This window comes from Dreissena polymorpha, chromosome 10 (genome assembly GCF_020536995.1).
Source record: "Dreissena polymorpha isolate Duluth1 chromosome 10, UMN_Dpol_1.0, whole genome shotgun sequence".
Classification (NCBI taxonomy): Eukaryota; Metazoa; Mollusca; class Bivalvia; order Myida; family Dreissenidae; genus Dreissena; species Dreissena polymorpha.
This window is the reverse complement of record NC_068364.1, coordinates 34,735,065-34,749,335: the sequence shown is the minus strand read 5'-3', so window position 1 is coordinate 34,749,335 and position 14,271 is coordinate 34,735,065. Positions and strand designations below refer to the sequence as shown.

The 14,271-nt window shown below is 33.6% G+C and overlaps 1 protein-coding gene and 1 long non-coding RNA gene across 3 annotated transcripts; one reads left to right on the top strand and one right to left on the bottom strand.

Moving 5' to 3' along the window:
- The first annotated feature begins 2,374 nt into the window (after positions 1 to 2,374).
- On the top strand, positions 2,375 to 3,339 carry LOC127847228 (uncharacterized). The gene is made up of 3 exons (XR_008033870.1): positions 2,375 to 2,465; positions 2,903 to 2,980; positions 3,246 to 3,339. It is a non-coding gene; the product is annotated as an uncharacterized LOC127847228 (long non-coding RNA).
- Positions 3,340 to 7,700: 4,361 nt separating this feature from the next.
- On the bottom strand, positions 7,701 to 14,271 carry LOC127847200 (uncharacterized). 2 transcript variants are annotated; one of them, XM_052378939.1, is made up of 8 exons: positions 14,138 to 14,271; positions 10,807 to 11,804; positions 10,477 to 10,644; positions 9,886 to 10,086; positions 9,323 to 9,406; positions 8,920 to 8,994; positions 8,669 to 8,734; positions 7,701 to 8,248 (listed from the first exon to the last, which is right to left on the bottom strand). In XM_052378939.1, the coding sequence occupies exons 2-8, from the start codon at positions 11,711 to 11,713 to the stop codon at positions 8,046 to 8,048; spliced, it is 1,704 nt and encodes a 567-aa protein (XP_052234899.1). In that variant the 5' UTR covers positions 11,714 to 11,804; positions 14,138 to 14,271; the 3' UTR covers positions 7,701 to 8,045. The 2 variants fall into 2 exon arrangements, with proteins under 2 accessions (XP_052234899.1, XP_052234898.1); XM_052378938.1 differs by lacking the exon at positions 14,138 to 14,271 and adding an exon at positions 12,317 to 12,464.

Below are 14,271 nucleotides of genomic sequence, written 5' to 3'. Positions count from 1 at the left end.
TTTGTACAGATTATTCGTACAGATATTTGTTTTTACATTAAGGTTCAATCGATGAATATATTCAATAAATTTTCAATTGCAATAAATCAAAGTTTAACAAACTGAATAAACATTTATGAACAGTGCAAAACGGAAAAAATGGTTTTGTTAAACTGATTTAAGATTGAAAGTCATGTCGTATGGCTAAAGACGTGATTACTCCGCGTTTAATTTTCTATTGTCTTTAAATAATGTGTTAAACAGCGCATTTCACCAGAGCTTAACACGGTTATGATCGTAAATAAAACCGCACGCAGTTCGTTGTATAGACTCACACACACTATTGCTGGTGATCGAAAATGTTTCAAAAGTGGATATTGCCGTTTTTATTAGGACAGTTATTTATTATTGCAACCTTAGGTAATCTTACACCTATTTTTAATATGGGTTTGTAATAGCATATAGAGTTTAGTTTAGACGACATGATCATACAGAAATAAACAGGATCATGGATACATTGTAGTTTTTACAATTGAACTATTTTTTAGTACACCATGTTTTTGAAGACATAAATTTTTGTGCACAACTTCATTTGATCATAATAAGAAAATAATCGCGATATCGTGATTTTACTGTATTGCTTTAAGTGAATAGCGCCATGTGCTCAACAGTGTAATGTATATAACGGGTAGTTTTAGCGGAACCCTTTATGTATGTGCACTACAGCATTTGTCTTATAAATAGAACCGTCACTGCATGCGGATTTCCAAAAACATTCCTCAAATTGATACAATCAAAGTATTTTTGAATGACATAACAGTTTGAATTCAATGGATCATGAAGAATTTTACACGTTTAGACCAAACAAATAGTGTGTCTTAAATCTTAGGTTAGGAACCATTTGACATTTCAAATTTGTGTTAATATATGCGTAAGTATTACAAACATATTAATATGCACAAAGTTTTTAAAGTTTTTAATCATACATCGACTAGCATCTCAGAACATGAATTGAACTGTAACATGTAAAACCAACTGCCTAGTGGTTTGACCCACCACCCTCCCACAAACATCGCTTCGTGAGGCACAACATATTTTCTGGGTTTTTTTTTTGTAAACACATCACTTTCACTGCAATCTAGAACTCCAATACTCAAATAATCCAAAATACGGTTTCATGACGCATTATGCATTTAGGTTAATACTAATTTTGAAAATATTTAAATCGCACATAAAAGATGGACACCGCGTTTTAAGTTAAACAGCTTTTCTTTGGAATATAAATATTTAACACTCTGGAATGTACTACTCTAAAGTGCCATGGGTAAACAAAATGGCGGTTTCCCGGATAGCATTACATTCAGATATAACATATTATTTTCAATACCCAATTCTTACAATCCCAATACCGTTTAGGAACTATTTTTCAGCGTTGTTTCTAGTTTTGACGTTTTAACGCAGAAGCTGCAGACGTATGTAATGACGTCAGCAAACCAGACGAGAAGTTGTACTGCGCAGCTGGTACCACGTGCTGCAACAATGGAGACGGACTATGCTGTCGCAACGGCACCATATGCTGCTTGAAGATATTTTGCTGGTAGGTTGACTTGTCGGCCATTGGAAACTTACGCGTTGATAGGATGTGTTTTTTTCTGCTTGTTGATTTGGTGAGCGTACAAAAATGTCCACATCATTTGAAAGCAATATTAGGCCATTATTTCTGATTGAATATAATCTGCTGGTTACGTAATGTGTTCATTAAACGCATTGTAAGCATGGGAGTGATTATTTTTTCTTCCTGTAGATTTTTCACTGTAAGCATACAAGTTTGTTTGTATGAAATGTACACGTTGCTTTGGTATTGATTTGCCATTATGATTACTATATGAATGCATATTTATATTTATCATCTTCGCGATCTTTCATTTGAATTGATATATATTCACGGTACAATTATACAACGTGTTAAATACCGGTAGCTGTAACATTCAAATACATGTTTTTTTTGTTTAATGTTTATAACGATGATAAGATAGCGTTGATATGAGCATTAACAGAAAAAAGAATCTGCACTCTTTTCATCAATTTAGCTTTCATTCAACACACATGGCATGTCAATATTATGATAAATTATAATCACTCAATTGGAAATTATAATTGGATACGCGGTTTGCATATGTCTTGAACACGTTCTTAAATGTTTAAGAACGAATGTATGAGTTTGTTTATATAATATAAAAAAACTCACAACTGAATGTCTTAGTCATGTTAGCGCATTTTATTCTTAGTGTTATCTTGTGTTTTAGTCCCACTTACCTTACTGACGGGGCAATAACAGCTATTATTGTCATCGGATCAGTTTTTGTCCTAGTGGTGTTTTGCTGTGCCAAGAAATGCAAAATGAAACGAAAGAAATGAAAAATGTACATGCAAGAAGACCAAAGTTCAATTGATAATGATCAACAGGAAACACAATAAATGGAATGGTAATATATATACATATTATATATATCTATATCAAGTTCAGTCTTTGTTCTAAGACACATCATTATTAGTATTCCTTGTTGGATAGCCGTACATTTCACGTGCAGTTACATTGTCTAAGAAGCAAACATAGACATATTCGAAATCGAAGGTTCATCAAAAAATACGATGCTGGTATAATAAGTATAGCAAAACATTTTAATGCGTACTATTATCATACGGGGATGAATGCACGTGCGATAAGCGTCGTTCCCAATAAACAATGACAGTTTGTAAAAGACACATATGACGTCACTGTTCCAAATACAGAGAAACAGTGGATATGTGATATCCAATATAATTTAGTGCTACATTCAAGCAGTTTTCACACGAGAGAGCTTAAGTATATTATTGTTGTTGAAGTAACCGACAGTTCTCATAAAAATGTTTTTTATTTCAGAACCAGGCATGCGTGACATACGCAAAAACAAAATGAGCCAAATGTTTGCAAAACCTTACGCCTACAATGTTTCCACTGGTAAGCAAAACATATTTCAATATCCCATACATGTTATTATTACCACTCGTTTGTTATAACCACTCGCATAACATTTATGTGCAGTATACTCATGGACAATCGTCTATTTTATAAACAATGAACTGTTAAACTGTTATTCCACCGCTTGGCAAAATATGATATCATAATCGAAATTCACTGCTATATTTAATTTAAAATAGCTGAATGTTGTTCTGCTCCCATGAATATTTCTTATATTGCTGTGTTTGTATGTTTTTGTTTTCAGAATCCGACATTACCACCATAAGCAAACATAACATGAGCCAAATGTTCATAAACCCGTACGACTATAGTCTGCTTCCGGGAGAAATACCTTATGCAAAATAAAGCTTTTGTATGAAAAATAATACTGTATTTATTGTGAATCTGTATTTCATATTAATCGTGTATGAAAAATAAATAGATGGATTGTTGAAACGTTTTATAAGAATGTGTTTCAAAACGTTAGCATGTAAAATCTTAAATTAACTTACATTAAAACAATGGATTACTGCGACAAAGGCAGTATGACAATACCGATTTAACATTACATGTTTCGGATTGTTTGTATAAAATCGAACTCATTTGTTTGTATTCAATTCTGTCGTAAAAACATCTTATTAAAAGAAAAACAATTAACAAATTTAGTTTTCTATTATATAAGCATTGACCGTTCGATTAGGGTTCCGAGAAGTAAAATGGTCAAAATCTATGACGTACTGTATTATATTTAGGGAACACAATAACATATCAATAGTAATTATTTCGCAATTATTTGTGTAAGGATATCTATTAATTGGGATTATTTTGTTAAATATCAGTATTGTTAGGCAATCACAGAACTAAGAAAAGCCCGCGTACAGAAGAAAAGGTTTACTCTGAAAGATGCTACCTGTTATATGTTCATATCAGTATTACTCAAACATTACGCGCGTTAATTCGAATGAAATGTCTCTAAATATTTCTGAAATAAATCGCTATCAGAGCTGGTATAAAAAAGACTGATAATAAAAGTGTCTTTACAAAATACAGCAAATCTAGCCGTATTAATGTAAATGATGACGATGCAAGCACCGTCACGCCTAGCAACCAGTTTGCACCATGGCAACCGTATTCGAATCCTCATCGTCAGAACAAAAGAGGATCATTCAAACCACCACAGCCTGGAATATCTCTGTACATCTATTTGAATATAAAATTCATAACAAATAACACAAACACAGCAGTGTCTTGGTTGATATCAAGAACGACTATGTCATATTGCGACGCATGCGTGCTATCTAAACAAGCGTGAAAATGCCTACATTTAACTCACGGGCGAAATTTGAGTATTGAACTTTTACTGCGAATTACTACATACTAGTTTAATACGGTTCTTTTTAAACGAGGGTTTACCTAGAAATGATGCATATATAACGACCGTCAAACTACGAATGCAACAACTGTTTAGTATCAAACCATCAGTGTTACATTCGTAATTGTATTGCCTTTTATTTTTTATACTTATATTATACGTACATATAAATAACCACCAATTGTATTATTCAAAACGTCAACAGTATGCTAGAATAGTCAAAAATAAAAAATTACTATAATTACTAAATGGAACATCGACAGCACTTTTCGATAAAAAAGATGATGTCAAACTCTGTTATTTATAGCAAACTGGCAAATTTCGGCAACCAGACTTTCGGGAATAATTTCCTGACAGGTTGACTGAGCATGATATTCGCTCTCGGTATTATGTAGTTACCAAAAACAAATCCACACATCTTCGCGGCCACACATCCACAGATCTAAGGTGACCCTGTTTCTACAAGAAAAAGCCTTAAACACGAACAACTTTAAGAATAAATTTAAGTCAATGTACACAAACAAATCAGGGTGAAATAAAAGATCGATTCTATACACACAACATATAATAACTGACTGAAATGGTATTTGTATATGAAAACTTACGCTGTAACATTTAAATTTTCGTAATTCATTTTTGTTCTCTGATTATTTTCATCAATCGTAAACTCGTGGAGCATTTGCATGCCGGGTTTGAATTGCCCCTTTGTTCAGCAATAAGCGATTATCGCGTTTAGATCAGGGACTTATACCGTCTGAATAGGTCCCTGTTTTGATCAGATATTGTCCAGATTTACTAACAACAAAGTGTCATAAACAACATGTGGTAGTCGAAAGTCTTGTCATTAAACACAATTTATGATACCAACATGTTCTTTGTTTGTAGTAGTTTTGAGCAGTCATTTGGTTGATTAATTAAAAGCTAAAATACTTAATTGTTGCTCGAATTAGATATGTACGATATCGTCAAAAATAAAAATAATTTGTTGAAAATAGATTATCAGAAGTTATACACCGAAAAGATACTAGCCGGTTTAATTTATAAATAAATGAAAGTTTTGTATAAATAAAAAAAATTACAGAATTCTTTCATTTATTATTTATGCATCACTGATATTATTTTTATCCCACTTTTACAGCGAAATCGGTTGATTAAAGCCCCGTTTATTAAATTTCATCTATGATCAACGGCAAGGCTATAATCAATGGCACGAAATGACGTCATCAACTGCCGAACCGGGACTACTTTTTCCCACGCACCTCGTCACCTGTATTTGCCAAGTGCATCAATAATAAAAACAATCTCAAATGTTTGTCAATCTTAATGACCTTAAAACAAAGGAAAGTAGCAAAAAACGTGTTTTTTGTCATTTATTGTCATTAAAACCTAGTATTAGGTAAATTTAACACTATGCAAATAGGTTCTGTTGTTGTTGCTCCCCTTTGAAGAAGTCAGTTCGAGTTGCTCCCCTTTGACCGTAGAAAACAATCGTCTGGACCAAGAAATCCTGTGTTAATTTACAAGCTGTACTCGGATATGCGTCCATCTGATTTTTCTTCAAAGCATCTTTTCTACCTGGCAATACGCACAAATGACACTGCATCCCGGTGATTCTTGCGGCAACAATTGGGTGTCAACAAGTTAGGTCAGATGCTGAAGGCCATGACAAAAGACGCCGGCTTTCTCAAGCACAAGAGAATAACGAACCACTCAGTTCGCAAATTCCTGGTCCAAAAACTTCGAAATGCAAACATTCCACCCACTGAAACCATGGCCATAACAGGGCACAAAAATGTCCAGTCCATAACCAATTATTCCAACATATCTGTTGAACAGCAGCAAAAGTGTTCATTCTTGCTCAGTCCAGTAAATGTAACAATCCAACAGATTCCTCTTGTTCACCTTCACGCACCGAAACTATGGCCGAAATGCAGACTAGACAACCACTGTCTACGGTCGAACAAGTTGATCTTGATGTTCGCCCCACCCAGTCACTTCACCAGCAAATGTCTTTCTCTAGTTCGAACAACTTTGCCTCACAATTTTTTGGTTTCACTTTCAACATTCAAAATGTTAATGTATATAATGAGCTTAAATCCAAGTAATCTTTGTTATTTCGTCACGAAATAACCACATATTATAACAAAGAAGCAAATATTGTGCACCTCGTGATCGACTCGATAGTTTGATATCGAAAGTGAATTGTGTGTGGTGTTAGGCTACGTTGTAAACAAATGTAGTTCCTTGTATATAACAACTTAATGTCATATTGATATCATAAAACTTAAAGATTTGCAATTCAATATGATTAAAATTGTAATTAATAACGCTCGACACTTTGTTACAGAACGATATTCTGATTTAAAAAAATGATTATTTGATCAGCGGTTATTTTTGGAACGCGGAGCAATACACTGACCTTGGTTACACTACAGTCATTATCAAAGTACGTCAAACACTCATGAAAACTTGTTTTGTTTAAATAAAAAAAGTTTACTTAATAAAAAGTGTGATAAATAGAATAATAGGTCAGTGTTGATTATAGATCAGGTTTATCATGCTCGGCACGAAAACGAAAAAGCACTCGCCAAGGCTCGTGCTTTTTGTTTTCTAAGCCTCGCATGATAAACCTGATCTATAATCAACACTAACCTATTATTCTCTATTTAAAATTATTTTAATTATATACATGTATACACTTTTAAAGGTTAAAGGTTAACTACGAGTTTGGAAAACCCTTCTCATCTAAAAACAAAAAAAAACTCAGTAAAAAAAAATCGGGTAAAGCTGTTTGCGCCAAGGTAATCGTAAGCTTTTTCTTTAGTCAAACCTATTCGGTATATGTTTAACATATATTTATTTAGTGCACTTAAATAGGGGAACCTCCAATAAATTTAAAATATACAGGATAGGTGATTAAGACAGTATTAATTGCTTTCAATATAGAAGTCGTATGTCGAATTAAACCATCTTAATTATAGAGTTTGCATCATCTTCATATGGCCTTAATTGTTGTTGTTTATATTATAAAACTGTGTGAATTGTATGAATTTAAAGGACATTCACACATGTAGATTAAAAAGCCAATCTCTGTCAGACTGACAGTTTGATAAACTGCTCCTTTGGCACTGAAAATACATGCATATATCAATTAATTGTCATCACATGTTATTGTAGTGGCATTTTTATGTGATTTAATGTATGATGTGCTTGTGTATATTGAACGGATATATTTAAATGGATATTTGAAAAGTGAAAGAAAAAATAGATGAAAATACAAACCGACCGATTTATTTTATAGAGTTAATATGTCTTATGAACGTTTCGTTTAACAACAAAAGCGTGTATTGTATCATAACATTGATATTTTTGTTTTACTTTTAATTATCTAATGTGCAACACATACATAGTTATGATTGTTTTGACTTCATGTGACACAAAATGATTTGATAAGTGATATTATATACCCATACTTCGTAGCATCAATGGATATTGCGTCGCTGTTTTAAGCAACCCAAAGGTTAGTTTATAGTAAGTGCACGTCATATTAACCGATTTGGTAATCAGTATTTTCTAGATCATTCCAAATGTTTTGAACATACATGCACTGTCAGAGAGTTCTTTCCTGCTTTTGCAGTATGTAATACATTTCAATAAAAATATTTTTGAAAGTTTGTTTGAAAGCCTCTTGGTTTAGATGAACGAAGACTTTTCAAGATGACCTCTCTTCAGTTTCAAAACTGCAATTTCTTCCTTCAGTTTCACTTGCTCTAAACGGGCCACTCTGGTTTGCTCTAGAATCAAAGTGTTCTTCAGGCGCATGTGTCTGTTCTTTAGGTGAATGTACTTTTTCTCCGCCTTGAACTTTGTTGAGGCATGCTCATGGAGATTAGTTCCTAAAATAAAAATAACTCCAGTTCTAATGTATGCTACACAGTGTTCGTCAAATGTAGACACAATTGATTCTTATCATTCACAGTGAAATATTAATTGACATTCTTGTGCTTACAAGTTCAAGAAATTTGTCTACAGTAATTGTAATATTTCATTCTATTACTTAACATTGCTCTAATGACAATGAAAAGGAAATTCATCATTATAGTATGATTCATCATTAAAATCAAACAACTCATAAATGAATGTTAAGTTGTATGTATTTATTTTCTACTTAGATACATAACTACTTTTCAAAATATATACAACGAACTATTAATGAAACTAAACTTTTAATTTCGGTGAGGTAAAATATAAGCTACACACATATAATTAATCAACTCAGCAATCAAACATACTCTATTAGCATTAATAGTATATACCTCCTTGCGACTTTTTTACTTCTGTATCACTGAAATCTTCACATGAAAATGCCATGGATGTTAAGACTGGAAAAGACAAAAATAAGAATACATATAACAGAAACTCGTTTTTATTTCGGCCCATTTAAAACATTCCAATACTATTGCATGCAATATAGAACTGTTCAACATATGTCAAACTACATGTGCATGCTATCATCGCCTTGACAGCTGTTCATATATGCTTATCTTTAAAAAAAACAAGTGTATACCTTCTGCTGATTTACTTCCCTCTGAGACACTGTAATCGGTCTGCCATGATTTTGGCAAGGATGTGAACTCTGAAACTGATCAAAACCAACTAAGATGAAAACCGACTATGAAAATATGTGAAGCCTTTGGACACCTAATTACATTTAAAATATTACTTTCTCCGCAAAAGAAAGACGTTTCAAACGGACTTTACAAATTGTGCCTTATTAAGTGAACATGCGGAAACTTTGCACAGTTAGCAGTATCATTAAATTCCACAACATCTAAGAGTAACCTTGATGGCTATTAATCTCTGTATGCTGAGTGGATATTATCAATATCAGTCTTGATTTCGAATCTTGTAACAAATATATGTGTCATGATATCCACGGCCAATAATACATTGTGGCAAACTGTGCTTACGCTGAAAATGTGCCGAGTCATCGAAGGTCAGCCCAAATCCACGTTCTGAGTTTGCTGGATAATTTTCGTACAGCTCTGAAGTAGCTGGTTTTGACCATAAGAAAAACATTTTGAATGTAAAACATGCAGAAAAATGTTAACACAATGAAATCGTTTTTATTTTATTTGTTCAATTTAGATTTACATTTACGAGTTATTTAATGTAATTACACATTTCTCAATCTGACCTCATAACATGATATTTCTAAAAGAAGCGCAGCGATTTGGGACGCGATTTTAATAAACTGCTACATTTTATAACTTTTCTTTTAAATATGATATCTTATGTTTACCGATTCCAAGCCTATAGTAGTATATGTTTAAGAAACAAACATTAACAATACAAACGAACTAAATATCTTCATTTTAACGTTGTTATCATAATGAAAATGCTGTTGTCCCTGAACTCAATTACTCGTTTTATGTTCAAGACATAAAAGCATAAAGAATCAACGTTCTTTTTTCGGCAAAATGTATTTTCCTATAAAATAAAAAACACACACAATATTCCTTTTGGCATTTACTTTTGACTTCCTTATTGACTTCAAGGTTGACTTTGAGTTGCAACTCGTGTGTTTTTATTACAGCTTTGTTTAGGTTTTCGATTTCTTTGCGAATGGCAATGACATGATCTTTCAGCTGTGCTTTGTAATCTTCTTTCGCGTCCTTCTTTTTGTTGCTAGCGTTGACTCGCTTTATATGTCGCAGCCGTCTTTCATAATTATCTGAATTGAATTAATGCTCTGATCAATATTGTTGAAACCTAAACCGTCATTTAGATCCAAACAAACAATAATCTATTACTATTTGCACACAAAAAACTGATGATATGTTTATTTTACATGAACTACATATGCATGCGTAATTGTTCACTCATTTAAGCAGCCTCTTTATATCGATCGATTTTTACTCGTCTTGAGAACCATTGTACACTTATAGACAGAAACATCGTTATATAATTTTCTCAAACACTATTTTAAATAGGAACAAAGGGTTTCCGCTTGCATAGAGTAAACACATCGCTGATAAAGAGATATCTCGACAATCTATCACAGCACTATAAGCATATCACAAGATTTACAAAAACACTTATTCATTAAAATATTGAATAATACCATCAACTTTTTCGTGAGAGCTGACAATATAGTTTAGGATTGGCTGGAAATCCTGACCGCGTGTTATTTCTCTGCCCTTGACAACAAGGACACTCTCTCCAGGTTTCTTGAGCCCTGCTTTGACCTCTAGCTCTCCCTTTTCCTTGTCCAGATTTACCTCAGAGAAGCCTGAAAGGTCATAAGGTTTGAGAATGCAAAGAAAAGTCAACGTCAAAACTTTGAATCATTGAACTTCATATTGAGAACGATTTAGATTTTATTTATGAATATATGTCAAATTTTATTTCTACATCAAACAAACGTGTTGCGTAATTGATGAAAGAAATTTACCAATGTTGTCTATGTCATCGAGAAATTCGGATGTGAATTCCACTTCGTTGATTCTATCTTCTGCAACTCTGAATATCACGGATTCCGGTTCAACTTCTATGTCTGACGCCAAGAGCTGATCGGGATCGCATTTGACAACCAACGTTGTTGCAATATTCGACGGATGCTTTAAACCGAAGTCCTTTGCAACGGGCGTGAAACCAACACCCATCTCTGTCACCGATTGAGGAATGTTTCTGCAGTATGTATTGTCAATTTCATTGCAAATGATTTTGAACTTGAAGCATTCTGGATTACGATTGTGGTCATTTGTTTTAGTTTTAATAGCCGTGCTGAATGTGTACTCTCCAGTGACTGGAAGACTGATAGTAAAGGTTACGCCGTCCATTCCAGGTGCAAAGACCACCATTCTGGGAAATGCTTGGATATGTTCTGCACATGCGTCGTCTTTTCCTTTTTGAACAATCAGACAAAGTTTATATGTGAATTCGACGCCTTTGAGTGAACCAGAGGGACAGCCGATATTGATAACGCATCGTCCCCGTTTGGATTGCAAAACGCATGCATTTTCCGACAGAAGCGTCATGTCCGATCTGTAAAATTCTGGGAGCAGCAACGCGCATGAAGCAAAATCTGATTGGCTCAAATATTGCCCCATCGGCATATACTGAAAAGTGGGGTCCTCTGGAAAAGCTTGTCTAGACATTATTTTAGGACTAATACAGAACCAGAATTCTGAAAATATTGCTACGTCTTGCCCTTTATTGCTCTGTTGTGGCTCAAATTTTCTATTTCCGTCACTTTCAATGACAATCTCCCCACCTCGCCTGTATCCGCTTGCCCTTGCAATGGCAAGTTCAGTGAAAACCAAATGCCAGGTATTATTGCATAAGAAGCTGTTCCACATTCCCTGTGGAATATCTTTGTACGGATATCCTGGTTCAAATGTAACATCCTTAGCTTTGCCCACTATAGTTTTATTTGCTATATGGGCCGCTCTACAAAATATTAAATGGATCATCTTTATAAGGCGTCATTAAACTTAAAGGTTCGTTTTTAAAACGTAAACTGGAAAAGGAAGTTTAATATATAATCGCATTTTATGATATTAAATGAGACTATACAACAGTGATAATATTGTTCTATAAACTATTATGTAAGCAATTGCAATGCTAAGATACGCGAATAAGTGAACATGTTATTTAAAAAAAGCTTAAGAATCGAAATATTATTTTTTTGTTTCGTTTTCTGAAAAGCTAGAGGTCAGGCGTATACATACACGTCGAGATTTAATTCCAACTCATCTGTACTCTTGACCGTGGGTTATTCGACAAAAATATTATTTAATAAATAACTAAGATTAGACAAGAGCTGAATATTACAAAATAAATACAACGTTTTAACCGACATAAAATAACTCCTTAAAGTGTGCTTTATAAGTAAACCTTATTTAAGACAATATGTATCGATTCATCAAAAATATATAGTGGTATGGATGACATAAACTCACTCGCACAACGTGCTGAATGTTAAAGGAGGATAACTGTTTTCATCTACAAGTCCCTGTATGCTTTTTGGCAAGTTTTGTTTCAACTTCCAGTTCACCATATGTGACATCCAAACAAGTATCGACCTGGCCATGTACAGATCCCTGTACACCTCCCTGTACAGTCCGCACAGGCTAATCTGGGACGACACTTTCCGCCTAAACTTGAATTTGGTAAGGAGGGACTTTCTTGAAATAAAAAAGACCATAAATGCGGAAAGTGTCGTCCCTGATTAGCCTGTGCGGATTGCACAGGCTAATCTGGGACGACACGTTACGCACATGCATTAAGCCCAGTTTTCTCAGAACGCGACTCATATGGTTGATGTAATTTGGATTACTGTTGGAACAAGTTTTAACTACGTCTGTCGGCGCCCCTCAAAATGAACGCAAATCTCCTAATAATGTAAATTACTGTGTTTATGAATATGCGAACGAGCAATCAACATTTGCATGAATACAACTTTCTTTCAGACGTTTTATGACTGCTTCGTTTGTCGTGTTGTTGATATTGCAGCAGAATCGTCTTAGCTCGAACAGTGAGATTTATCTTGATAAATAACCGGGTTTTCACAAGATTACAGTTTAAATCTTATGGTGACAATGCTTGGAGAGAGATGATTTACGCTAACCCTCTAAATGGCGATAAATTGACAATTTATGGATAAAGTTTGCATAGTTGAAACACAGAAAAAAGTCGACAAGTTATCTTATTCATTTGAACATGATGTTTAAACTTAGCGAAAGTTTGTTAGTGTTAGTTAGGCTTTACTTTATTTCGAATGTCAATAAATGTCATCATAAACCGAAAAAGAACACTCAAGTGTATCTAATGCAATAAATATACTTAAGCTGTTTGAACAGTAAACTTTCAATGCGAAGTACTATCAAATAAGATGATAACAAGCTTTTTGTTGATCTAAATATTCGGTAAATAAGAAAATAAAAAACAGCACATTAATCAACTTTCCAGCCTAATTTTAATTATAACCTATTGTACTGGCTAGAGAAAAAAAGTATTTTTCATTTGCCATGTGTTTACCAGACTTGATTTCAGGCTTCAAAACTCGCATTGTAAGGTAATATTCTGAAATTTGACAATTAGTATGTCAGAAACGGTCAATGTTACAATCAAAAGAGCATTAACGGAATACGCATGTAGCCTTGAAGAGCGCAGTATTGATTCCCGATAATGCATTTAGACTACATAAACGAGTGAACACCGATACTTTACTGGTTATGATTAAGACTGTAAAATTTAAATTTAAACAGTGTTTATAGAGACAGTCAGTAGAATCGTTTATGATGCATATTTTAGAACAGAACTGTTCAACAAAGGGTCTCTAAATCCGTACTATGTTTTTTGCGCATGTCATTAATACCGTCTTTGATTATTATCATATTTCCTATGGAATTTGAAATGGCTTTTGCAAAATGCTATTAGGTTATACGTAATATGCAGTAATATAAATACGCATATAATATATGAAAGCATGCGAACAGTTTGCTATTTCGTGAATATTACTTGTATTTCTATTGTAATATTCTGATTTATTTTATCGACGTCTGTATACGATTCACCAAGTTTAAGAAAAAAATGCTTATTACAAAATGCAATATTAAAATATTATTATACATTGTATCAAAATATCTGGCGTAGAATAAACTAAATCCGTCCTATTAGTGAACATTGACGAATTCATGTCATGTGTAATGTGTGTCTAACGCACGTCTTTAAAGTTTTTACTTAAGCATAACGATATAAGTGTGTAAAATTATTCTTACCTATTGTAGGTAATGTCGCCCGATTGTCAGTAATAAGATTTCGATGTCTATTCAGTTCTCACAAAAAAACACGTACGTCGCATTGACACGAAAGAACACGTATATTACAAACACAAAAAGCAACTTTCGATTCA